Source organism: Mesoplodon mirus, assembly GCF_964341445.2.
Source record: "Mesoplodon mirus genome assembly, chromosome: 9".
NCBI lineage: Eukaryota > Metazoa > Chordata > Mammalia > Artiodactyla > Ziphiidae > Mesoplodon > Mesoplodon mirus.
Window position 1 is genome coordinate 109,441,745 of NC_138985.1, and position 24,984 is coordinate 109,466,728.

The window sequence follows — 24,984 nt, forward strand, 5'->3', positions numbered from 1 at the left end:
TTGCCTCACCGTCAGGCCAGCGGCATCTCCTGAAATCTTGGAAGGATGGGAGCTGCTGCTGTTTCCGAAGAGGTCTGCAATGCTGAGCGGGGACTTCAACAACCAGGACGGTGACAACACCAGCCCGGTGACTCAGTTGGGGCAGGCCTCAGGCGTCCCAACTCGGGCAGTCACCAGCCCGACCACTCACACCCCTTCCAGGGCAACCTGCGGCCAAACCTCTTAGGGCCCCGCCTCCACGCCTGGCAGGGCAGTACCTGGAGAGGAGGCGCAGACAGCCTCAGATGGAAGGAGATCCCCACGGTCCCACCTTCAGACCCCCAGTGGGGAGGCCAGAGAGCAGCAGCCTAGAACAAAGAAAGAAAGAGTCCTAGTAAAGATTATAGGGCTATGGGGCCAAGATATACATCTTTAGTTTCTTAAAACCTTATCTCAGAAAAAAACAAAACAACTTATCTCCCCTCCCTATATACACGCACACAGAGTGATGACAGAGAAACACTTTAAGACCAAACACAAAAAGAAAAAAAGAAAATGAAAAAGGCTGCATGTTTTGCTTGTATGACAGTGCTAAGGAATGGAAAAGGGGAGACCGTCTGACTTCGCAGCCAGGGTGGGGGAAACTGAGGAGAGGGAGCAAGTGAAGAGAGGAGAGGCAATTATTTTGGATGAGAGGTGGTTCTCGGAGCTTTTACAGTAGGAACGTGGGGTTCCTCGGAAGCTCCAGTATGTTTGCTTATTTATCCTCTTGAAACACTCTCTACCAAGTTCTGATCCAGTTTTGGGGGCCCCCTGAGAAGCATCAGGGCTGACCCAGCAGAGGGCAGCTGAAGGTCTGGAATTTGGAAGGGCAGGTAATTTGGGTGCCCCAGGGATGAGCTGCCTGAGTTGAGTTCCTTGTTGCCACCTCAAGGAGGAGGCGGAGGCCCAGGCAGCTGGTATGGTGGCTTGTCCAATGCCATTCTTGAGGCCCTGAATCATCAGGTTTCCTACTGAAGTCCATTCCTGAGGTGCTGACTCAGCCACCCACGTGTCAGGGCCTCCAGGGCTTAAGCCCAAGCGCTGATGTAGGGACCAGTGTCCAAGACATGGAGACAGAGGAACAGAGTACATCCCAGATGGCCCACTGGAGGAACTTAGAGGAGGAACCTGTGCTTCCTTCCTGGGAGGGGAATTGTCATGGTAGCTCAGGACTTGCATAGCTTTATCCCCAAGCAGGAGGCAGAAAACAAGACTCCTGGTGCCCCAAAATGGAATCCCACACTGCAGAGGGGCTAGGAAATTCCCATGATCTCTCCGAGACACCTGTCAAAATCAGATATGTGGGGCTTCCTCTGGTCTCTCCCCAGCCTTCACTCACCCTGATATTCCACCATACTCACTTTAGGACCCTCCCATACAGCCTCCTCACCCAGCCCAACCGCAGACTAATCCTGACACGTTTTCCTACCCAGTTTCGCTCCAGATTCATCGATGAACAGCCTCCCTACCACCGACCCCAATTCACGTCAATTTATTATTAAGGACACTTTTCCCTGCCAGGCGTTTGGAGGGGAAGGAGGGGACAGATGAATGAGAGCCACTACCCAAAAGGAAGTCACAGCCCAGTGAGGAGGCAGCTATGCAAACAAGTAAGTACACAGAAGAAATAACTAAGAGTGAAACAGGCGTAAGAGCTGTGCGGTGGCAGCTTCAGGCAGTCAGCCTAACTGCGGTAGGAAGGCATCTGTGGGGGAGATGGATCTAGGGTCGCGCCAGCGGTTCTAAACCACTGAGTAGGGGCAGCTTATCAGAATCACCAGGGTTTTTTTCCCCCCAAATATATGTGGCTGCCGTCCCCGGAGCTCTGACTCGCCTAGGAGAGCGGGGTGGGTGGCAAAGCACGTGCACATGTTTTGAAAAAACTCCAAACGATTTTTGTCCCTTAGTCTCCCAGAACCAGCGGTCTACACTCCCTGGAGACTCCGGAACATCTAGAGTCCGCCGGGAGCACCGATGAGAGAATGACCCGGAGATCAGCAGCTGACGCGTTACTATGGATACCCCAGGGCGGGGGGACGCAGTCTGCACACCCTCAAAACGTCACCCCACAGCGGACTCGCACGGCGGGCACAGGGCAGGGCCCGCCCGGAATTGGAGGCGGGAGACAGGCGACTCTCTGCAATCACAGTTCCAGAAGGGGGGGCCAACAAGGTTTTCTCCAATCACAGCTTGCAATGAAATTGATGCTTCTTTCCACCAATCATCGCCGAGTCGCGAAGGGGTTGTCGGGATGGGGGCCGGAGCCAACATGGAGCCCTCAGTGGAGTAAGGGTGAAGCTGCCGTTGCCGGCTGCTCCTTTCCTCCCCCCACCATGTTGGTGCACTTATTTCGGGTCGGGATTCGGGGTAGCCCCGTCCCAGGCAAGCCACTACTACCCCTCCGCTTCCAGACATTCTCGGCCGTCAGGTAAAAAGGGACAAACCTAGTGGGAGCGCGGGCCATTCACCCGCCGGCAGGGCGTGGGGACCGCCGGGAGATGGAGTCCCGGGCTCGCGCAAGGCCTGCTGGGAGTTGTAGGCCGGCCCGGCCCGGGGTTGAATGTCGCTCCCCCGGGGATTGGCCTCAATTATTTACAGCGAGACCCAGGTGCCAGCAGGAGGCTCGGCGCGTCTGTGTCTGCGTGTGGGCTGGACGGAGGGGGCGCTCTGGCCGGTGACCACGCCAGGTCTCTTCCCACCAGCGGGCGCCGTGCTGCACAGGTGTCGGGCCCCCGTTTCCGGCCCCAGTCCTCGTTCTTGGAATTGGCCGGGCGATGTGGACAAAAATTATTAGTGTCCGGAGACATTTAGTATTGCTGTTGTTCCAAAGATTCAGTGTGAACTGAACAAAAATGGTTCCTAAATCGGGATACTTTCAGCAGAGATAGTCAATTTGGTAATGCGTATGTATGTGTTCTTGTATGCTCTATGCACGTTGGTCTCAAGGGAGAAAGACACAGGTGGGAAACGAACATGTACCCTGAAACTGCCCCTCCGCTGTAAATGCTTTATGAGAAGCGACTTACTCCTTTCTAATCCTGGAGTGAAGAACCCGAGAGCCAGGCAGGCAGCAGATTCGTACGGGCGGGTGGATGTGGACTTGTGTCCTTTGGAAAGCCCGTCTGACTGATGGAGGGCGAGATGGGCGGAGCTGCAGCTAGAAGTACCGGTGCTGGGAAGTAATCTGCCAGTTCTTGGCAGTGACCAAGCACTGCTTAGACCTTAGTTTGGAGAAGATGAGAAAAGCTGGAAAGTGGCCATGGTAAATTATTAAAAGGCTTGAAAACAGTCCTTAGGAAAAGAGTAAGGGTGTCGATGTTTTTTAACCAGAGCGAAACTCCAGAAAAGACATCAAACGATGTTTTAGTATTTGTGCGTTCAAAGTGTAGTGTTTTTAAAACGTCAGGTCACAACACAATAGATCATAAAGTGAATTTAGTGAGCCTGAATCATTTAAAAGTGAATATAATGGAATACGTGTTAAAAACAAAGTAGGGGGACTTCTCTGGTGGTGCAGTGGTTAAGAATCCGCCTGCCAATGCAGGGGATATGGGTTCGATCCCTGGTCCAGAATGATCCCACGTGCCGCGGAGCAACTAAGCCCCTGCGCCACAACTACTGAGCCTGCACTCTAGAACTACAACTACTGAGCTACAACTACTGAGCCCACATGCCACAACTCCTAAAGCCCGCATGCCTAGAGCCCATGCTCCGCAACAAGAGAAGCCACCACAATGAGAAGCCTGCGCACCGCGACCAAGAGTAGCCCCCGCTCGCCGCAACTAGAGAAAGCCCGCGCGCAGCAACGAAGACCCAATGCAGCCAAAAATAAATAAATAAATGAATCAATTAATTTTAAAATTAGGGAGGGAATTCCTTGGTGGTCCAGTGGTTAGGACTTGGCGCTTTCACTGCCAGGGCCCGGGTTTAATCCTTGGTGGGGAAACTAAGAACCTGCGAGCCACACAGGACAGCCAAAAAAAATTGAGGGGAAGTATTGTTTTGTGAAGCCTTTCAGTTTTCTGTGACATTGGGCTGGATCGCAAAGTGAAACATATTTGTTACTGTTATCCACAGTAAGTCTAAAACTTTGCAAACGCTGCAGCAGCGAGTCAGGGCAGATTGTTCTGCATTTCTAATGAAAGCATGTGTTCAACAAACATAACCATTTGCTGGACACTGTTATGTACCAGAGCTCTGCTAAGTGCTGGGGATACAGTGGTGAATAAGATAGGGCTTCCCGCCATCAAGGAATATATGGTCTAATGAGGAAGAGGGGCATTCACACAGGGCAGAAGGACATTGGGCTTCTCCGTTTATATTTTGGATAGATATAAAGTACACAGTGGAAGACAGGCAGGTGGATGGGGTCGGGGGAGGTGTAATATAGAGGTGGCAAGAAGCCCAGGCCTCGCTGAAACAAGGGAAGGATGAGATGGAGTGTGTACTTAGGAGGGTCTGGAAATATGAAAGGCCATCATAGTAAAGAAGAAACCTTTCATCTATTTGTTTTTTAAAAGCCCCATCAATAATCTCATTTGGATCTTTGATCGTCCTACCATATACTCTTGGCCAGATAACTTATGCTTCTAACAGGCCTCCATATAGGCACTCCTGTCCTTCTCCAGCTCACCCCCCTCTGCTATGATCTTTAAAATGCAATTATGGGGACTTCCCTGGTGGTGCAGTGATAAGAATCCGCCTGCCAGTGCAGGGGACACGGGTTCAATCCCTGGTCCGGGAAGATCCCACATGCTGTGGAGCAGCTAAGCCTGCGAGCCACGACTACTGAGCCCGCGTGCCACAACTACTGAAGCCCGTGCACCTAGAGCCCGTGTTCTGTAACAAGAGAAGCCACTGCAATGAGAAGCCCACGCACTGCAAGGAAGAATAGCCCCCGCTCGCAGCAGTGAAGACCCAACACAGCCAAAAATTAATTAATTAATTTAAAAAAATTTTTTTAATTAAAAAATGCAATTATGATTATGGTCCTCGTTGCCCTCTCAAGTCCAGGTGTTTTAAAAGGACGGTAATGACTCCCCCCACCCCACCCCCACCCTCCAGCCTCAGCAAGCTTTGTCGTTAGTTGTTCGTATCCACACACACAGTGAAGCTTAACTACCACAGCGTAGTTACTTGGCCTGTACTGTTCACCTCCTCTTCCTGTTCCTCAGAGCAGAGCTCTGGTGCACAGTAGGCTGGCGGCCCCACGTTGCCATCTACAGGTACCGAAACTGCAGGAAAGGGGTGATCTTGGCCTATCCCAAGATGACGATACGTTATTTGGATTTTATTTCTTTTTCTTCCTTCAGCTGACAGGGAGTCTTTCACCCTTTCCTTCCTTGCCTTGTCACATAAGCACTCAAGGCCAGGAAGGAGACAAGGCGATGGGATATATAATAAGCTTCTGACCAGTGTTCAGAGACTTGGGTCCAGTCCTGGCCCTGCCACACGTAACCTTGGGCTCATCACACGTGGCAGCATAGGATAAGCCTGGATTCTGGAGTCAGACCGCAGGGCTCCTCTCTTGTCCTAGTTCTGCTGCTTGGGGACAAATGATTTCAGCTCTCAGCCCTGCAGGATTTTTTTTTTTTTTTGCGGTACGCGGGCCTCTCACTGTTGTGGGCTCTCCCGCTGCGGAGCACAGGCTCCGGACGCGCAGGCTCAGCGGCCATGGCTCACGGGCCCAGCCGCTCTGCGGCATGTGGGATCTTCCTGGACCGGGGCACGAACCCGTGTCCCCTGCATCAGCAGGCGGACTCTCAACCACTGCGCCACCAGGGAAGCCCACCTGCAGGATTTTTTCATCTATGAAGTGAGAATACTGGCATCTCCCTCCCAGGGATGTGAGGATCAAACAGAGCGGACTGATGACTTGGTGAGGCGGGGAGCACTGTCCCTCTCTGAGCTGCATTCACTGGGAACTTACGTGTTCTCCACCGTAAGAGGAGCGCCGTCCAGCTCTGATGGCCTGTGATTCTGAGATAGCAGGGGTTGGAGATGGTCACTGGCTGGGGCCCGCCATCTGAGGGACGAGCCAGGGAGAACACCTTTACCACTCGATTGCTTTCCGCTGGGCGTGTTCATCTCAGAAACCGAGGTTGCTTAAGAGCCGTCCTGAGAAGGGCAGGACGGGCCGTCGGGAGAGGAGCTGCTGCTCTCCAGAGGGCTGAGCCGGGAGCGCGGCCGCTTTGTTGTTCAGCTCAGGGCCAGCTGGGCCCTCGAGCCCTCAGTGCCGTTCTCTCCCTGCAGGTCCCGCGATGGCCGCCCCAGCTCCTGCCTCCTCAGGGCCGTGGCCCGGCTGCAGCCCCAGCTCCGGGCCTTCCTCCCTCGAGCCCCCCCAGCTCCCAGCCGCAGCCCCTCTGCCTGGCGCTGGGTCGGGGGAGTCCTCCTGGGCCCCATGGTCCTGAGTAAGTGCCCCTGCCGTGGCCTTGTGGCACTCTGTGAGGCAGAAGCGGCCCCTCCGGCCCACTCCGGACCCAGTGTCGTGGAGCCCCGCTTCAACTGGAAGCTCTTCTGGCAGTTTCTACGCCCCCATCTGCTGGTCCTGGGGGCAGCCATCGTGGTGAGGTCTTCTCCCGCCCCGCCCCACGCCAGGAACAGGGAAGAATCCAGCCAGGGGTTTGCGGAAGCCCCAGCCAGAGCCACCTAGGGACAGCTTTCCTGCCTGGCCAAATCTCAGAGGAGACCTCGGGAAGCAGCGGGGCTGGGGGTCACCAGGAGGACCTGCACAGGGCAGCTGGGTGAACAGGGTCCAGGGGTCCCCTGGGGCTGGCAGCTGGGCTTTAACGCTCCAAGAGACACAGGAGCCCCCAGAGCGTGGGCAGTAGTGGGAGAGGAAGGGCCGGGGGAGGGAAGAGCGTGGTCCCCCTGTAAACGTCTGTCTCCCACCCCCCAAGCTGGCACTGGGCGCAGCACTGGTGAACGTGCAGATCCCCCTGCTTCTGGGTCAGCTGGTGGAGATCGTGGCCAAGTACACGAGGGACCACGTGGGCAGCTTCCTGACTGAGTCCCGGAACCTCAGCACCCACCTGCTCATCCTTTACGGCCTCCAGGTACAGCAGAAGGGAGGGCCCGGGGGCTGCCGGAGGAACCGCGCGGGCGCCCCTGAGATCCGGCCTCTCTCCCAGGGCCTGCTGACCTTCGGGTACCTGGTGCTGCTGTCCCGCATCGGCGAGCGCATGGCTGCGGACATGCGGAGGGCCCTCTTCAGCAACCTGCTCCGGTACTGCCAGCCTCGGGCTGTGGGGTGCAGTGGTGGCGGGGGCCAAGCGGCCCTCGGGGGCTCTGGTGAACGTCTAGGGGCGGGGCCTCATCCTGAGCTCGTGTCTCCCTCTTCTCCCCCACCCGCTGCCCCCGTGTCCCACCGCCAGACAAGACATTGCTTTCTTCGATGCTAAAAAGACAGGGCAGCTGGTAAGCCGATTGACGACTGACGTGCAGGAGTTTAAATCATCCTTCAAACTCGTCATCTCCCAGGTCAGCGCCCAGGTCCCCCCACGCTCACTCACACGCGCACACGCTCCCTAGTGCGGATGCAGCAGGCCAGTCCCGCCCACCCCCCGCTCCGCCCTGCCCCACCCTTGGGTCCTGCGCCCAGGCTCCCGCCAAAGCGAGAAGCCTGCTGTCTGGTGAGGGTGTGGGTGAGGGACGAGGGACGTTCACAGCAGGAGGTGCCACGGCAGCGTCCAGGGTCGGGACAGGCTGTTTCTCTCCCGTTCTGAAATCCTGCCTCCCAGGAAAACCTGCCCAAGAAGGAAGGCTCAGACAAGAGCCTTTGCTGGCCCAGCTTGCCCAGAGCAGAATCACCACCTTGCCCCTGGAATGCCTGGCACGCTGACAGGAGAGGGAAGGGTGGCTTTCTGCTCTATTCCTGATGTCCTCTCCTCTTCCCCCACGTTGTCACTGACCCCTAGCCGTCCCTGGGCGGCATCACCAGGCAATTCTCTCTTTTTTTCTTTTTTGGCCGCGCCTCGTAGCTTATGGGATCTTAGTTCCCCGACCAGGGATTGAACCCGGGCCCCGCAGTGAAAGCACCAAGTCCTGACCACTGGATGGCCAGGGAATTCCCCAGGCGATTCTCTCTTCAGTTTTTAGAGCAGAAGAGAATGAAAGCGGGATTTGTCCAGGGGGAGGATGCCTCGGTCCGCAGGCATTCTCACCCCCACTTCACACCTGCTCCTCAGGAAGGGGTTACGCTCTGTGACCCGTGGACTGTCGGTTGGCCTCCCAGGGGTCAGACCTATGGCCTTGGCCTTGTGAGTGGAGAGCTAGCTGTAGCCAGCTGACTCTTGCTGAGTTCCCCACATCATGTTGCTGATGCCAGACAGCCTTCCTGTCCACTCCCCAGGGGCTGCGAAGCTGCACGCAGGTGGCCGGCTGCCTGGTGTCCCTGTCCATGCTCTCCACGCGCCTCACCCTGCTGCTGATGGTGGCCACGCCTGCCCTCATGGGCGCTGGCACCCTGATGGGCTCAGCTCTCAGAAAATTGTCTCGCCAGTGTCAGGAGCAGGTACCAGCATTCCCGCCTGTACTCCTCTGTCACCCCTCCCTGTCTCCATACTGGGTCCCTGACCCCCAGACTCCCCGCAGGTCGCCAGGGCAACGGGTGTGGCAGATGAGGCCCTGGGCAACGTCCGGACCGTGCGAGCCTTCGCCATGGAGCAGTGGGAAGAGGAGTGAGTGCTGGGCAGGGGTGGAGCCCAAAGCGGTGGCAGGGGGGTGGCCTCCCCAGATGCGCCTCCCCCCACCCCCCCGTCCCAGCCTGCCTGCTTCCTGAGGGCTGAGCTTGGCTTCTGTCGCAGACGCTATGGAGCGGAGCTGGGGGGGTCCCGCTGTAAGGCGGAGGAGCTGGGCAGAGGCATCGCCTTGTTCCAGGGGCTCTCCAGTATCGCCTTCAACTGTGAGTGAGTGAGGCCCCGCCGGGGGACCTGGGCTGTGGCTTGGGCTGAGCTCGGAGGAGCGAAGGACGGGTCCCAGCAGGGCGGGCGACGGGCGGCTCTCCACCTGCTCGAGGTCCTTTGCATGTCTCTCGAGGGCCAGTCAGCCGGCCTCTGGAGGCTGCTGTCGCCGGCGGGCAGTGGGCAGGGAGGCCCAGTGTCACAGCCGAGCCGTGTACAGCACGCTGCTGGGCCGCCCCCGAGGGAGCCGTGGAGGTGCCCCCAACCCACTCGTTGCCAGATGACGAGACAGAGGCAGAGACCACTCAAGTGACTTACCTAAGTTCCAGTCAGTTGGGAGCACAGCAGGGACTGGCCCTGGGGACCAACACGTGGGCCAGGCTCTGTCCTCTGCCCTCTGCTGCTTCCTCCTTGAACCCCTGTCCTTGCCCCACTCAGGCATGGTCTTGGGCACCCTGTTTGTTGGGGGCTCCCTCGTGGCCGGACAGCAGCTGACGGGGGGAGACCTCATGTCCTTCCTGGTGGCCTCCCAGACAGTGCAGAGGTGAGTGTGGGGCTGTTATCTTTCCTAAGGGGCCCAGCTGGGCCAGGGGCCGGGGGTGCCAGTCTGCTGTGAGGACAGCTACCAGGTCCCCCGGCGAAGCTCAGGGCTTGGGATGGGGAGCCCCTGCCTTCATCCAGAGCCCGCTCGGGGCTCCCAGCAGCCCCCGCAGCCTAACTCGCTGACCGTACACTCAGAAACGCAGTTGCCATCTTCACCTTCCAGACAATTCTTCGATGAGCCTTTTTTTTTCCTTTTTCTTTTTCTTTTTTTTTTTTTGGCCACACCACGTGACATGCGAGATCTTAGTCCCCCGACCAGGGATCAAACCCATGCCCCCCCTGCGGTGGAAGCGCAGAGTCTTAACCACTGGACTGCCAGGGAAGTCCCAAGCCTTTTTTTCTTTTTTTTTTTTTTTTGTGGCTGTGTTGGGTTTTCGTTGCTGAGTGGGAGCTACTCTTAGTTGCGGTGCGCGGGCTTCTCATTGCGGTGGCTTCTCTTGTTGTGGAGCACAGGCCCTAGAGTGTGCAGGCTTCAGTAGTTGTGGCTCACGAGCTCTAGAGCACAGGCTCAGTAGTTGTGGCACACGGGCTTAGTTGCTCTGCGGCATGTGGGATCTTCCCGGGCCAGGGCTCGAACCCATGTCCCCTGCATTGGCAGACGGATGCTTAACCACTGTGCCACCAGGGAAGTCCCCCAAGCCTTTTAAAAAAAATTTTTGTAAAATACACATAACAGAATTTACCATCTTAACTGTGTTTAAGTACACAGTTTTTGGTGGGTTTTTTTTGGCCATGCCATACGGCATGCAGGATCTTAGTTCCCTAACCAGGGATCGAACCTGCACCCCCTGCCGTGGAAGCACAGAATCTTAACCACTGGACCACCAGGGAAGTCCCTAAGTACACAGTTTAGGAGCGTTATATACACTCACATCATTGTGCAGTCATCACCACTATCCATCTTCAGAATGTCTTCATTTGGCAAAACTTCAATGCTGCACCTATAGAACCCCCCCTCCCCGCCTCCCATGGCCCCAGGCAAGCCCCATCCTGCTTTCTGTCTCTGTGAATCTGTCTGCTCTAGGTCCTCATCTAGGTGGGATCATACGGTATCTGTCCCCGTGTGACGGGCATATTTCACTGAGCATGACCTCTCCCAGGTTGAGCCATGTTGGAGCAGGTGTCAGAACTGCCTTCTTTTTTGAGGCTGAATAAGACTCCATGTATGGATAGGCCATCTTTGACACGCTTTTTAAGAGCTGGCCTCCCAACCTCTGCCTGACCTTCCCCTGCAGGTCCCACCCTGCTGGCTCACCGTGTCCACGGCTCCGCCGGCCCCGTCTGCCCGCAGGCACCAGAGCTCCCCGCTGGCTCTGCCCCAGGAGTGCCCAGGGCGGGCTCCCTCCCCTCTCCTGTCCCTTCCAAGCTAAGTTCCTAGCAGCTCCTCTCGCTGTTTCTCCTCACTGTTTCCCCACCAGATACCACGTATACCAAACACATAAAACATAAATGCACGTTAGATAAACAGTTACAGTAAATACGGTAAAATAAATAATTGAAGAGTGAAGACCTGTGTTCCCAACCAGCCATGTCCAGAAGATAGAACGTCAGCTCAGACGCCCCTCTGGGTCCCTTCCTCGTTATTCCCGGTGGCGATGGTCCTCGTGTCATGGCTCTGCCCCGTGTCTTACCACCTGTGTGACTGTCAGCCGTTTCTTCCAGAATCCCTCACCATCGGCCTTATTATTATTGTCCTGGGCAGAATGGCGCTAAGCCGGAGGCAAGCAGGTAGAAAAGACTCCCTTTCTCAGCCCCAGACCCAGCATTCCACAAAGACCAGATGCAACCCATTTCTGCTCAGTGCTTCCTAATCTGGGCCCATTCAGACCCTCTCTGGTCCTGGGCAGCCTCACCCCTCCTTCCCGGAGGCCCAGGAACTGATCCCTGGTGGCCTTGGGACTAAGAGGGTCTGGCTGTTACAGAGGTGGAACTTGGGCCGCCCCCTGCTGCCCCTCCCCCAGTGCCGACCTGGACGAACACCACTGGCTCCCTTCACGGTCACCCCACCCTGCTCCACGGGGCAGGGGCAGAAAGTCTCCCCCGGCGGAGGGCAGCCACCCGTCCCAGGCCTGGCCCCGCTCCCTCAGACTCGCCTTGCCCTGGGCCCCCTCCCCTTTATGGCCTACGTCCAGACCCTTTCCTTTCCTCCCCGCTGCACTGCCTAGCCAGTTGGCAGAGCTGTGTCACAGACTTCAGAAAGCCTCTCTCGCGGGCTGCTAGGTGCTAGGTGGGGCCGCTTCCCCAGCCACAGGCCTCAGGCTCAGACTAACTTGCTGTCCTGGCTCTTCTCGGGAAGTTCTCCGGGCGTTTCCTTGCGGGCTCCTCCCCCCTCCACCACCGCCGGTGCTGGGAGAAGTGAGATCCTGGGGAGTCAGTCTTGCCTCTTCTCTTCGAGAAGAGCCCGCATGCACAATCGGAGACGCACAGTCACGGGCTGGGCTGGCCCGTGACTAAGCCAGGGGCTGGTGACTCAGGAGTAGTGACTCACCTTCCTCCTAGCAGCCGGCAGCCCCACACGACGACAAGGAGGTGACCCACCGTCTGGACAGATGGACATTTGCCCCTCCGCTCACACAGGGCAGAGCCCGTGATGACATGTCTTCAGGGAATTTTGTCCGGGGTCCCCCCAGAGTTCCCCCTGTGATCCAATGTCTTCTGTTTCCTTCTTTCTCTAGAAGGAGTAACGTGCTTTGTTCCACCTTCATTAGCCCTTGCTTCCCCCGGGAGTGGACAGCGCTAGATCTGACCCCCTTGGTGGGCCTCACAGCCCCTCCCTGCAGGCTGCGGGCAGCGTGGAGTCCAGCCCCACTGCGCCCGCCTTCCCTGTTTCCTCCCTGGAGCCCGGCCCTTAGGTAGCTGATGACTGTCAGCCGCATCCAGGCCAGGAGGGAACGTGGCTCTGAAAGGAGAAGTTACTTGCCAGGTGACCTCCCCAGTGGTGCCGGATCCCAGGGCTCCTAGGGCCCCAGGTTTCGGGAACTACCTTTGCGTTTGGCCTCCGGCCGCCTGTTTCCTCGCCTCACCCAACACGTCCCCCACGTGGCTGAGACCCAGACCTGCCCCTCTGGCGCCGGCCCGCCTTCTCTCAGGCCCTCCTCATCCCCCTCTTTCAACCCTCCTCTTTTACTCGCAGGTCCATGGCCAACCTCTCTGTCCTGTTTGGTCAGGTGAGTGGCAGAGTTGGGTGGGTCCAAGGATGTGGACGCGGTACCTGGGCTGGAGTCCCGTCAGCCACTAACGTCACTTGTGTGCCGTGAGAATTGGGTGTCGGGCGGAGGGGATATGACAAGCCCCTCCCCCGCCGCCAAGTGGGAGTCCAGGAGGTGCTGCCCATTCCCTGGGACCCCGTGCCTCCCTCACGCAGACTTTAACCCCCTTCCCCAGGTGGTGCGGGGGCTCAGTGCAGGCACCCGGGTCTTCGAGTACATGACCCTGAGCCCATGCATCCCGCTGTCCGGGGGCCACTGCATCCCCAGGGAGCACCTGCGTGGCTCCATCACCTTTCACAACGTCTGCTTCAGGTCAGCATTAGTGGTGGGCGCAGGGGTATTTCTTTCCGGGTTGAGGGCGGGAGAGGGAGCCTCTCTGGGGACCTGTGAGTCAATGTCTCCCTCTAAGTAAGCCCCCCTCGGGGGTGCAGGGAGACTTCGGGAGGGACCCGGGCAACAAGGGGCCGGGAACCCGGTCTGACTGAGGGTCTCTTGGCTCCTCCCAGTTATCCCTGCCGTCCCGGCTTCCAGGTGCTCAGAGACTTCACCCTCACGCTGCCCCCGGGCAAGATCGTGGCCCTGGTGGGCCAGTCTGGGGGAGGTAAGAGGAGCCCGCCACTCTCCCACCTGTGACTTCTCCCTGTGGGAGCCACTCAGTGTGGAAGGAGGGGCCCCTCCACTGCCACCGGGGGCGTCCCTCTCCCGGACACACTCCAGAAACCCATGCCCCCTCCCGAACCCCCAGGAAAGACCACCGTGGCTTCCCTGCTTGAGCGCTTCTACGACCCCACGGCGGGAATGGTGACGCTGGATGGGCAGGACCTGCGCACCCTCGACCCCTCCTGGCTCCGGGGTCAGGTCATCGGCTTCATCAGCCAGGTGCCTGCTTCTCTCAGCCCCTGCGGCCTGGGCCCCTTCCCTTTCCCAGCCCCGTCCCCTGCTGCCCTCCTGGGGGCACTGGGGGGAGAGCTGGCTCTCTTCACTGGTCCCCAGTGTTCCCTGGGGTCCCAGCGACTGCAGCTCTGCCCTTGGAACTCTGTTCCTCGATGTAAACGGTCCAAGCAGGTGGAAATGGGGTGGCCGCTTTAGGATCCCTGGGTTCTGTGGTGTCCAGAAGGTCTGGACACCCACACGGTGCTGCCGGGCACTGCTGGTGACTCACCCACCAAGCAGGGTCCCGCAGCCCCGCTCTGAAGCTCTCAGCCCCGCTGCTTTCCCAGCGAGGGTCCACCTCCCCCCACCCCCACGTGTGGATAGAGGGCACCCTTTTGGCAGGAGAAAGCCAAATTGTAAAACCCTTCCCTGCCCATCTCCCCAGAGAGGGGGGACCCTGCTGGGCCAGCTGGCCTTGCTCTCCCAGCCGCCTTCCCGCTCCCTTTCCCGAGGGGCTCCGTGCCGTGCAGGAGCTCGGCTTCTCTCCCCTTTGATGGACCTCTCTGTGTTTGACCTGTAACTTTGAACTGCCCCTACCTGCCCTCCAAGTGGTCCTGTTCTGGCCGAAACAGCCTCCCCTGATGCGCCCCTCAGAGGTTCAGGGCAAAATCAGAATGTTTCCGGTGGACCCTCCACCTCCCACCCCCAGGAGCCAGTCCTGTTCAGAACAACAATCATGGAGAACATCCGTTTCGGGAAGCCGGGCGCCTCCGACGACGAGGTGTATGCAGCCGCCCGGGAAGCCAACGCGCATGAGTTCATCACCAGCTTCCCCGAGGGCTACGACACCGTCGTGGGTGAGTTCAGAGACAGCATCCTGCTGGGGTCCTCGGGGCCCACGAGCGAGGCTGGGATCCGGGGGGCAGGGACACAGTCACAGCATCGGGGAAGACCAGACAACAACCATGGCCGAGTGGGACAGAGGTAACTCTGTGGGGACAGGGGAGACGAGGCCCATGCAGTTCAGGCACAAGCAGGCTGCGGGGACAGGAGCGTGATGGTGGGCAGGGGCACAAGTGATCCGTGACGTGGGGCCTCTTCAGAGCTCGCCACATCGGCTCCCAAGACCTGACCAGAAGCAAGGGGGTGTTACCTCTTTGTAATTGTTTATCCTTCTGTAGCCTTTTTTTTTTTTTTTTTTTTTGCGTTACACGGGCCTCTCACTGTTGTGGCCTCTCCCCTGGCGGAGCACAGGCTCCGGACACGCAGGCTCAGCAGCCATGGCCCACGGGCCCGGCCGCTCCGCGGCATGTGGGATCTTCCCGGACCGGGGCACGAACCTGTGCCCACTGCATCGGCAGGCGGACTCTCAACCACCGTGCCACCAGGGAAGCCCCTTCTGTAGCCTTTTATCCTTCAACCAAAGGGGCTCCCCCTGACTACCCGTAGGGATGGATTTGGTTGAGCCAGTCTGTCTTCTGACTTACCCAGAAGAGGGCTCTGGTGGTTCTGGAACATGGCAGTACCGTAGCATCACGCTGGAGTCTTCATAGTGCGGCTTGCACTTTGTGTGTTCATCTCAGAGGTCTTTTTTTTCAGCCTTTGGGCTCATGTTTATTGTCCAGAGTCTCTTGGCTCTGTTGCAGAATGTTCCAGCATATCTCACGGCACAGGCATATCCAAGGTTCTCAACTCTTCCCAAAACCTAGTCCTGAGCCTGGCTGAGCTTAGCCTTCCGAGTGGCGCCCCCTCTGTGGGTAGCCGTCCTTCGTGTTCCGTGTTACTCACGGCTCGGATTCCTGCGGACCCCACCCTGACGGGAGGAGCCGGGCCCACTCCTCTCTCGTGCATGCGCCTTGTACCCCTGAGCCGGTGCACTCGGCGGCTGCCCGGGTCTGCAGCCTGCCCCCCTGCTCTGTGACTGCTGCAGTCACCTGAGGCTCTCTTTGGCAACCAGGCTGCCACCTCTGCTGTTCTCTGTGGGCGTTTTGGACCCCAATGTGGTCTTCCCAGAATGCCCAGGTGGGTTTTGAATCCCACTGTTCTGCCACCCCCTACCCCACCGCAGGAGTCACATCTGGATCCTGGATGTCCCCACAGCAGCAGAGAGCCAGGAGGCCAGGAGAAGGTGGCTAGCGCTGCAGGGCCAGGGCAGGGGGTGGGACCCAGGCCCGTCATGGCTCCGAGCCCCTGTCCTGGTGCGTGGGTGGAGCTCAGCGACGCCTCTGGGCATCACTGAGCCCTGTTGCGTGCACGACCCGTCACCCTGTGAGTGCCTGTACACGTTTGCACGGGGATGTGGGATCGTGTTGGCACCAGGCAACACCCCTGCCCTCAGAGAGGCAGGACGAATGCGCACAGGGCCAGGGCAGGGCCCCGAGGGGCCAGATGGGAAGTACCAGACAGCCCCGGTGACCATCTGCAGGGCCGCCCCCAAGTGCAGAGCTGAGCGCCACTTCAAGCCCCCGCCCTATCCCCTTCCCAGGCGAGCGGGGTGCAACCCTGTCTGGCGGCCAGAAGCAGCGCCTGGCCATCGCCCGAGCCCTCGTCAAGCAGCCCTCAGTGCTGATCCTGGATGAGGCGACCAGCGCACTGGACTCAGAGTCTGAGAGCCTGGTGCAGGAGGCCCTGGACCGCGCCAGCGCTGGCCGCACCGTGCTGGTCATCGCCCACCGGCTCAGCACCGTGCGTGGGGCCCACCAGATCGTCGTCATGGCCCACGGCCGGGTCTGCGAGGTCAGCTGGGGCCCGGGGAGCAGGTCAGGGGGCTGGCACGGCTTCAACCACGGACACAGTGGAATGGGCGGCTCAGCTGAGCTGTGTGAGGGTCTGGCCTGGCCCTGGGGCCTTGGGCTCATAGTCTGAAAGCAGCACCCACTTGGATTCAGGAGTTCCTGCCCTTCGATAAGCCCTGGCCTCTCGGGGCCCCAGCTTCTTCCTCTGTCCCCTGGGGTGGGGCAGTGAGTAGAGCTGCAGCGTGGCTCCCAGGATCAAAGGGGAAAGTTCTCAGAGAAGCGTTCGCTGCTGGGGGAGGGGCCCAGGGGCTGAGGCACAGAAGAGGCCGCACCAGGGACCCTGATCAGGTGCTGCTCCAGGCAGGAACAGCACCCCAGAGGCTGGCTCTGCAGCAGGGCTCGGGGGCTGTACGGGGCCCGGCTCACAGCCCCCTGGCCACTCGCACTGGGTGAGGGGCACTGGGCCCTGTAAGAAAGACAGGGGGACCCAGATGCTCTTCCACAATCTAGCTCAGCTGACAAGTACAGGTGCGCCAGTGGCAATCCATAATCAGCTGTGCTTTGGTTTCATACTCTCCTCAGGACTGACACTGGCTTAGGTGAAGCCGTGCCCGACGGCTCATAAGAAGCGGGCCCTCCAGGGGCTCTGAACTCTGAGCTGGGTTGGGGTGACCGTCTGCCTCTCCTTCCTCTCTCCAGGTGGGGACCCATGAGGAGCTCCTAAAGAAGGGCGGGCTCTACTTGGAGCTCATCCGGAGACAGGCCCTGGATGCCCCGCCTCCTGAGACGCCCAGGGGCCCTGGGAAGCAGCACCCCAAGTCCTGAGAGGTCTGGTCACCGCCGCGCATCTGTGTCCAGGGCCAGGGCTCAGTTCGGGGGGGGATCCCGGGCACCGAGCCCCCAGGAGGGCCAGCATGCTGGGGCGGGGGCTACTGCCATCGCTTGCCTGCTCGCAGCGAAACCCGGGCCGGGCGCCGGGCTGGGGGGGGTTGGGCGCCCTCCTCCCCCTGCCAGCGCTGAGAGCCCTTGGCTGCGCGGCGGGCCCCTGCCCTGTCTCCTCCCTTTGCCAAGCCCTCCCCGACCCCTCTCCCAGCCCTGCCGAGCCTCCCCCTGTACCCGACAGGCTAAAGGTGTGCAGGCCGCAGCTGCAGGGAATTTTCACAAGTCAGCACTGGGGGCGGGAACAGGGACTCACCCCAGGATTCATCCCACACCCGTACCAGGACCGTAGCTGCCTCCGTGGACTCCCGACAGGCCTCTCCGGGCCCTGCAAGAAGGCGCCCACCCGCTGAGCCAACCCTTCAAACCCTCAGCCCACGTCTTGGGAACAACTTCCCTTCCTTCTCCCTGCGCCTTTACGCAGTCCGTGCTCTAGATTTTGCCCTCCCCCCATCTAAACGGGACGGGCGCCTAACAGGCCCCCTGGCTCTCGGGGAGGGCGAGGAGGGGAGGGCAGCTGTGGTCTGATCCACAAGAGGTTCTGCCCCGGCCCCGTGCGCCTCGAGCCTGTCACCTGGTGAGACTGTGGACTGCCACCCTCTACGTGAGGACACTTAGCTCTGAAAGGGACAGGAGAGGACGTGCACCCCAAACTCCAGCCACGGGGACATTCAGTGCTAACAGTCACCTCACCACTGAGGGGCAGTTGATGCCAAGCCCCCTGGGCTGACAGAATACAGAATCAGCCCGGCAAGGAGCGGTCACTACCAGGCCAGCCTCCCTCGCGTGGTCAGACAGGTTCCCTGGAGCAGGTGGGACCAGAGCCTCACTTCGAAAGCGGATAGGCCAGCTGCCCCGGGTGACACAAGCCCTGTGACCCCAAAGCTGTGAATGGGGTGGGGCTGGACTCTTGTCCGCTTCTGGGGACCTAAGAGCAGCCAGGGTTTGCCCCCAGCCCTGGTCAGCTCCTAGAACTGGGCACCCCTCCTGCCTTGGTCCTGCTCGTGTCACGTCCCACCAGGAAACCTTCCCCCTTCACAGCCACGTCTGGGCTGAGGACTCCATCGTGAGTCCTGCGCCCTGGCTTGAGGAAGAGGGGCCGCCCATGCTGGACCTTCAAGGCCAGCCGGACCTTTTGGATTTATCCCGTGACATAGAAGGATGATGCCATGTTTCAGGGGTTGGCAGCAGGGGCAGGACCAGCAGGGACAGCTGTGGCTGGAGGCCAGCCTGGAGGAGGCTGCCGCGGGCTCAGGTGTGAGTGCAGGAGCCAGGGTGAGAGTGCCCACAGCCTCTTCTGAGTGTGGTTTAGGACCAGGTGCTACTTTAGGGCAATACCCCTAAATACCCCAGGGCCAAAGCCACCCTGGTTTCATGCCCTGCTTTCTTCACGATGAGAGGTTGCACCCCAGGGCAGGCTTGGCCTGGGAAGCAGAGCACGGGCCAGCTCCGGGCTGCTTTGCCGCTCAGCGCCTCCCCAGTGAGGGCAGCCAAGGGCAGGCCTCAACTCCCCGGCCAAGTCCACACGGGCCTGCCTGGCCTCTCCCGGCCGAGGCCAGCTCGTGCTCTACCAGCACCAGCCGCGGCCTCCAGCCACCCAGACGTCTTCTGACACCAGATTCTAGGTCTCTCCTTACCTCTGCAGGGTGGCCTCTCCAAATCCTGCCCCCCACCCCCCGCCCCGCATCCCCTCTTTAGGGAAGTGGTGAGATCCATGGCGAGCCCTGAGCTGGAAGGCCCTGAGCTCAGCTGCACACTTGCTGTGTAGCCTTGACCTCACCCTTGGCTCCTGCAGCTATTCCACGCAGATCGGAAACCTAGCTGCACTTAATTTCACAAGCTTCTTTTAAGAGTTTAATTAGAATAATCTGTGGTAAAGTACTTGGCCTCAGAAGCTGGTTACATCTGTGCAATAAACCATGTGATTCACTCCTTCAAGGTGTGCGTTCATTAAGCACCTGCTGTGTGCCGCCGCGTCTGCTGGGCTGGGGGGGATGAGGACGTCCCTGCCCCCATGAGGCCTGCGGCGGTCTCATCAGAAGGACGGACAGGAGGCCAGGCGATCACGGCGCCACGTGATCTTGTTCAGTTGGCGGCTACGTCCCACTCACCGCGGAGAGCCCGTGGACCCTCGCCTCTAATGCCTTGTGGAGGAACATGGAGCAGAAATAAACTGCAGTAAATACATTAGTGGAGATAAATCTGCTTTCTCTCAGGCCTGCAGTGCAACTCCCAGCTCCACGGGGGCAGGTGAGCGTTTAACCAAACGCAGGGCTTGACGCCAGCGAGGAGCCTCCACAACAGCCGCAGCGCCCAGCAGCTGCCTCCCGTCCCTTGTACCTTGGATCAGCAGGACCCCCGGGTCCTGCCTGAGGCCTTGTAGACTGCAGCTCTGCCTTTTGGAGATGTCCTCGCTAGCCTCTGGGAGTCCTCCCTAGCCTGACCCAGCGTCTCCTCCTCGGCATCTCAGTCAAATGCCCCGGCTCCGCCCCCTCAAGGCCAGTGTTGCCATGCTGTGCCAGGCACTGTGGCCCAGGGCACTCCAGCCGGTTTGGGGGCAGCATCTCTCCTCCTCCAGAAAAGCCCCCACGCAAAACAGGCACACTCCATGTTACTGATGGGAGCGCACCGTGGTGTAATAACGCCTACGGTGGGGAATTTTGTGCTATCACCTTACCCATGCAGTTGCCTCTTCTTGACCCAGCAGTTCTATTTCTAGGAGTTTATGTCTGTAGGATGTTACTGAGAGCGCCACTGTTTGTAATGGAAACCCCCCATGTCCATCAACAGGGGTGTGGTTATATAAATGATGGTACATCCAGATAAATGAAATGCTACGCAGCCATTTATAAAATGAAGTTTTCTAGGTACTGGATACCACATGGTCTCAAGAATATATTGTCAAGTGAAAAAAGATGTGAAATCATAGGGCATCCATATTACCTGGGAGGGCGTCACATGGGCACCCGTGTTATACTTGAAGGGCGACAGGTGAGCCCACCGTCACTACGGCAGAGGACAGCCCCCCAGACACGAGGGCCTGAGCATGGGGAGGTGGGAGAGAGGGTCACTGGGGACAGACCACCTCTGCACGTAGGGCCAGAGGAGACCCTGGCACCCAGAGTAGGCCGGGACGCTGGGGGCTCAGAAGAGTCTGCTGATGCCAACTTCCCACCACTTTCCAGCCTGGTCAGGAGCCAGCTCCGCTCTGCGAAAGAGCAGATGACCCCGCGTGAGGTTAGGGGGAAGGGAGGAGAGGGCAGAGGACGGGGACAGGGCCAAGGGTCAGCGACTGACCCTCAGGCCCGACATACAGGGGCTGCAGCTGAAGATCTAGAGGGCCCCGAGAGCACCCTGGCCCCAATTTCTCTCTCGGCTCCCCTCAAGCCCACCCGGGATTGCTGTGGTTTCCTGCTGGCGCCTCTGGTCTCCACAGCCAGGCCTCCCCCCCGACGCTGCACTAATGGCTCCGCCTGGGGCCCCAGGGACCTCCCCGCCCCCCAGGCTGCTCTGCCAGCCCCCTTGCCCCCTCGCCGCTGAAACCCAATCCTCTGCCGCAGCTCCGGCTCAGCAGAGCAGCCTCCAGCAGAGCCGCCCTGCTTGCCTCGTCGGCTGCACCCTACCTGGTCTCTGCCTTGGAGCCCCCAGCCCAGCACCGTGCCCAGCAGAGCCACAGCCAGGAGGAGGCCGAGCTGCACCCGCCAGGCCAGTACCTCCCCACCCTCTCCTCTCATGGCCCAACACCCGCGAGACCCCTGCCTGACCCTCTGAAGCCCCTCTCGGCCCCTCCAGTCCTCGGACCGACCCTCTCTCCTCCTCCTAATCCTCTGTAGCTTGGTTCCCCCCGCGCCCCGGGCTCCGGCCATGAAGCGCCCCTCAGGGCCGGAGGAGGCCCAGCTGCCGGCCTCAGACATCCGCGTGTTCGCCAGCAGCTGCTCGATGCACGGCCTGGGCCACGTCTTCGGCCCGGGGGGCCCGATGGCGCGCCGGGGGCTGTGGACCACAGCCGTGCTCCTGGCACTGGCCACCCTCCTCTACCAGGTGGCTGGGAGGGTGCGCTACTACGGGGAGTTCCACCACGAGACGGCCCTGGAGGAGCGTGAGAGCCGCCGGCTCACCTTCCCGGCCGTCACCCTGTGCAACATCAACCCGCTGCGCCGCTCACGCCTCACGCCCAACGACCTGCATTGGGCCGGGTCCGCGCTGCTGGGCCTGGAGCCCGCCGAGCACACCGCCTATCTGCGTGCCCTGGGCCGGCCCCCCGCGCCGCCCGGCTTCATGCCCAGCCCTACCTTCGACGTGGCCCGGCTCTACGCCCGGGCCGGGCACGCCCTCGAGGACATGCTGCTGGCCTGCCGCTACCGAGGCTGGCCGTGCGGGCCCGAGAACTTCACCACGGTGAGCCGGCCGCCCGATCCGTCCAACCAGGGGCCCGGGAGCTCCAGGCGGTCCCTGCCGGGCCTTGCCGGCCCACACTCCCCCAGAGCCAGGGAACCTTAACAGCCGTGCTGGGGGATCCTTTCCTTCCCCACCCCACCAGTGCCTTTCTGTTCAGCCAGCAAGCTGTCCTCCTCGGGCCCCTCCCTGCTGCTCAGCTGGACTGCAGCGTGCAAGGTCACGCCTCCCAGCCAGGGGCACTCACCCAGGCTGGCTCTGGGCCCAAGGTCTGGTCTGTGGAGAGCCTGCTCCTGGGGGGTGGGGGGATCTGGTGTTCTAGGGCAGGAGACCCTCTCCTCTCTGCCAGGGGGAGGGGGCTGGTTTCCCTGCTGCTTCTTCCACATGCTGCCAGACCTGAAGGGGGCAGCTGGGCCCCCCTCCCTTTTATGCCAGCCTCCAAAGAAACGCTTGCCCTGCAGGCTGTGCCCTGGGCTGGGGGTGGAGGTGGGAGCGAGGAACTGGAGGGTCCAAGCCTGTCCTTTCCTGTGGAAAAGGGGCAGGGTTAGCTGGTCACAGTCCAGCGAGGGTCCTACTACTACACGTGCCGGCTGAGGGAGGGTCTGGGGGCATTAAGATGTGGGCTTCAGTGTTCAAAGGAGAGACCCAAATAGAGGATGGGGAGGGAGGGGTCCCACGGTCCTCGCACTGGCCCAGGGGAAAGGGCTGCCTGAGCTCCTGGTTCCCTGGCGAGGTCTGCCATCTGTCTGCCCTGCCCCAGGTCCTCACCCGCATGGGGCAGTGCTACACCTTTAACTCTGGCGCCGAAGGGGCGGAGCTGCTCACCACTCCGAAGGGCGGCATGGGCAACGGGCTGGAGGTGCTGCTGGACGTGCAGCAGGATGAGTACCTGCCCGTGTGGAGGGACACGGGTGCGGGGGCGCACGGGCGAGGCCGGGCAGTGGCAGGTGGGGTGCAGAAGGCCCTGGGGAGACGTGGAGGTGCGGGGAGGGCCCCAGGCCCGTCCTTTCCTGTGGGAAGTGGGTGGGTTTAGTCGGTCACAGCCCTGGGGAGAGGGGGCTGCAGGAGGGGGCCTCTTGGGACTCAGGCCCCAGGGTTCCCCCTTCCCTGCAGAGGAGACGCCGTTTGAGGTGGGGATCCGAGTGCAGATCCACAGCCAGGAGGAGCCGCCACTCATTGACCAGCTGGGCTTCGGGGCGGCCCCTGGCTACCAGACTTTCGTGTCCTGCCAGAAGCAGCAAGCATCCTCTCTGGTGCCTCCAAAGCCAGGCTCCGACCCCCTCCTGAGCCCACGCCACCTCAGACCCCAACCCCAGCTCCTCAGACCTGTCCCAGTGATCTCGCGTTCTACGCAGGCCCCCACTTCTCCCAGAGCCTCCTTAACCTGTCCGCCTACAGCTGAGCTTCCTGCCGCCACCCTGGGGTGACTGCAGCTCTGTCTCTCTGGACCCTGACTTTGAGCCGGAACCCCCTGGTCCTCTGGGTCCCCCCAGGCCCAGCCCAGGCCCCAGCCCTCCCTATAGTCTAATAGGGTGTCGCCTGGCCTGCGAGAGCCGCTATGTGGCTCGGAAGTGCGGCTGCCGAATGATGCATATGCCAGGTAAGGGGCTGGGGGCAGCAGAGGAGGGGGTCTGGGGAGGCGGGGAGGCCTGGGGGGGCCGCTCCTGAAGCTGTCTCCTCCGCCGCCGTGCAGGCGGCGCGCCAGTGTGCAGCCCCCAGCAGTACAAGGACTGTGCCGACCCGGCGCTGGGTAAGGGGCAAGCCTCCCCCGCATCCTGTCCTCACCCCACTCCACCCTCGACCCCGACCCTGCGGGGCGGGCGGCCCTGACCCAGGCGCCTGTGGCCCGCAGACGCCATGCTGCGGAAGGACGCGTGCACCTGCCCCAACCCGTGCGCCAGCACGCGCTACGCCAAGGAGCTCTCCATGGTGCGGATGCCCAGCCGCGCCGCCGCCCGCTACCTGGCCCGGAAACACAACCGCAGCGAGGCCTACATCGCGTGAGCCCCGCAGGGGGCCGGGGGCCTGGGGGCGAGGCGAGCGCCAAGCCTCCGGGCCGAGCCTCCGTGCGCAGTGCCCGGGGATGGGACACCAAGCTACACATCATTACCGGGGTCGGGGACGCGGGGCAAGCTGCTTAACCTTTCTGACGCCGGCTCTTCCGAAAATGGGGACGGTGACATCCCTCCCCAGGGCTCATGACTCAGAGACCAGAGAATGGGGCACCTGTTCCTGCCAGCAGCTGGCACTAGGGGCGTCCAGCGAACACTCTTGGCCTCTCTTCCTCCAGGGAGAATGTGCTGATGTTGGACATCTTCTTTGAGGCCCTCAACTACGAGACGGTGGAGCAGAAGAAGGCCTACGAAATATCGGAGCTGCTCGGTGCGTGCGTGCGTGTGCGCGTGTGCGTGCGTGCAGGCAACTTGCGGTCTGGGGAGGTGTGGGCAGAGCAGGTAGCAGTGAGCTGACAGGTGACCCGGTCGGTCTCCACAGGTGACATTGGGGGCCAGATGGGGCTGTTCCTCGGCGCCAGCCTGCTCACCATCCTTGAGATCTTGGACTACGTGTGTGAGGTGGGTGGACCTGGGCTCCAGCTGTGGGAGGCGGGCAGAGTCAAGCCACAGGATCCAGGGGGCAGGTGTGCGCTGGCCACCTCCAGCACTGCTTCCCCCAGGTGTTCCGGCACAGAGTCCTGGGATACTTCTGGAACCGAAAGCGCTCCCAAAGGCACTCCAGCGCCAACCTGGTAACAGCCCCCTCCTCCCCCCCTGCCGTCTCCACTGTGTGTGCTCAGCCCCTCCTCCTAAGTGTAGAACAGCCTCCCTACCCAGCTGAGAAAAAGTGATGCGGGACGGGCGTGCAGTGACCTTGGCTGGTCTCTGGGAGGGAGGATCCCCGCCGCCACCACCCCACCCCAATCTCTGACCCTCCTCTCACAGCTTCAGGAAGGGCTGGGCAGCCAACGAACCCCGGTTCCCCACCTCAGCCTGGGCTCCAGGTAACAAGAAATGGCCCCCTAAGGTCAAGGGAGATGGGGGAGGTCCAGTCCAGAGGGGCAGGGCAGTGGGTGAGAGGCCTCCTGTCGCAGGGTCGTGGTCCGTGTCTCCCCAGGCCTCCCAACCCTCCCTATGCCGTCACCAAGACGCTCTCTTCCTCCCAACGCACCTGCTACCTCGTCACCCGGCTCTAGATGGGGCGTCTGTGTCTTCAGGGCCGCACCCTGACATCCTGGACGTGGCCAGCCCGCACGTGTCTTTCTACCTTCACCCCAAATAAAGTTCTAGTGCCTCAGCCTCAGCTGTTCCACTT

The 24,984-nt window shown here is 60.6% G+C and overlaps 2 protein-coding genes across 6 annotated transcripts; both read left to right on the forward strand.

Annotated features, from left to right (window-relative positions):
- The first annotated feature begins 2,276 nt into the window (after positions 1 to 2,276).
- Positions 2,277 to 19,383, forward strand: ABCB8 (ATP binding cassette subfamily B member 8). 4 transcript variants are annotated; one of them, XM_082633078.1, is made up of 17 exons: positions 2,277 to 2,449; positions 6,274 to 6,586; positions 6,921 to 7,076; positions 7,152 to 7,246; positions 7,395 to 7,500; positions 8,372 to 8,533; positions 8,614 to 8,699; positions 8,826 to 8,923; positions 9,360 to 9,465; positions 12,658 to 12,691; positions 12,909 to 13,045; positions 13,240 to 13,334; positions 13,479 to 13,612; positions 14,316 to 14,463; positions 16,092 to 16,342; positions 17,041 to 17,169; positions 19,220 to 19,383. In XM_082633078.1, exons 1-16 carry the CDS (start codon positions 2,355 to 2,357, stop codon positions 17,164 to 17,166), a joined length of 2,142 nt encoding a protein of 713 aa, XP_082489204.1. In that variant the 5' UTR covers positions 2,277 to 2,354; the 3' UTR covers positions 17,167 to 17,169; positions 19,220 to 19,383. The 4 variants fall into 4 exon arrangements, with proteins under 4 accessions (XP_082489204.1, XP_082489202.1, XP_082489203.1 ...); XM_082633076.1 differs by lacking the exon at positions 19,220 to 19,383 and adding an exon at positions 17,465 to 19,214; XM_082633077.1 differs by lacking the exon at positions 19,220 to 19,383 and adding an exon at positions 17,565 to 19,214.
- Positions 19,384 to 20,989: 1,606 nt separating this feature from the next.
- ASIC3 (acid sensing ion channel subunit 3) lies at positions 20,990 to 24,963 on the forward strand. 2 transcript variants are annotated; one of them, XM_082633080.1, is made up of 11 exons: positions 20,990 to 21,678; positions 22,436 to 22,586; positions 22,789 to 22,916; positions 23,074 to 23,275; positions 23,369 to 23,425; positions 23,528 to 23,675; positions 23,966 to 24,057; positions 24,169 to 24,248; positions 24,350 to 24,421; positions 24,615 to 24,673; positions 24,764 to 24,963. In XM_082633080.1, the coding sequence occupies exons 1-11, from the start codon at positions 21,145 to 21,147 to the stop codon at positions 24,897 to 24,899; spliced, it is 1,659 nt and encodes a 552-aa protein (XP_082489206.1). In that variant the 5' UTR covers positions 20,990 to 21,144; the 3' UTR covers positions 24,900 to 24,963. The 2 variants fall into 2 exon arrangements, with proteins under 2 accessions (XP_082489206.1, XP_082489205.1); XM_082633079.1 differs by having other exon boundaries at positions 21,064 to 21,678; positions 24,787 to 24,963.
- Positions 24,964 to 24,984: the final 21 nt, after the last annotated feature.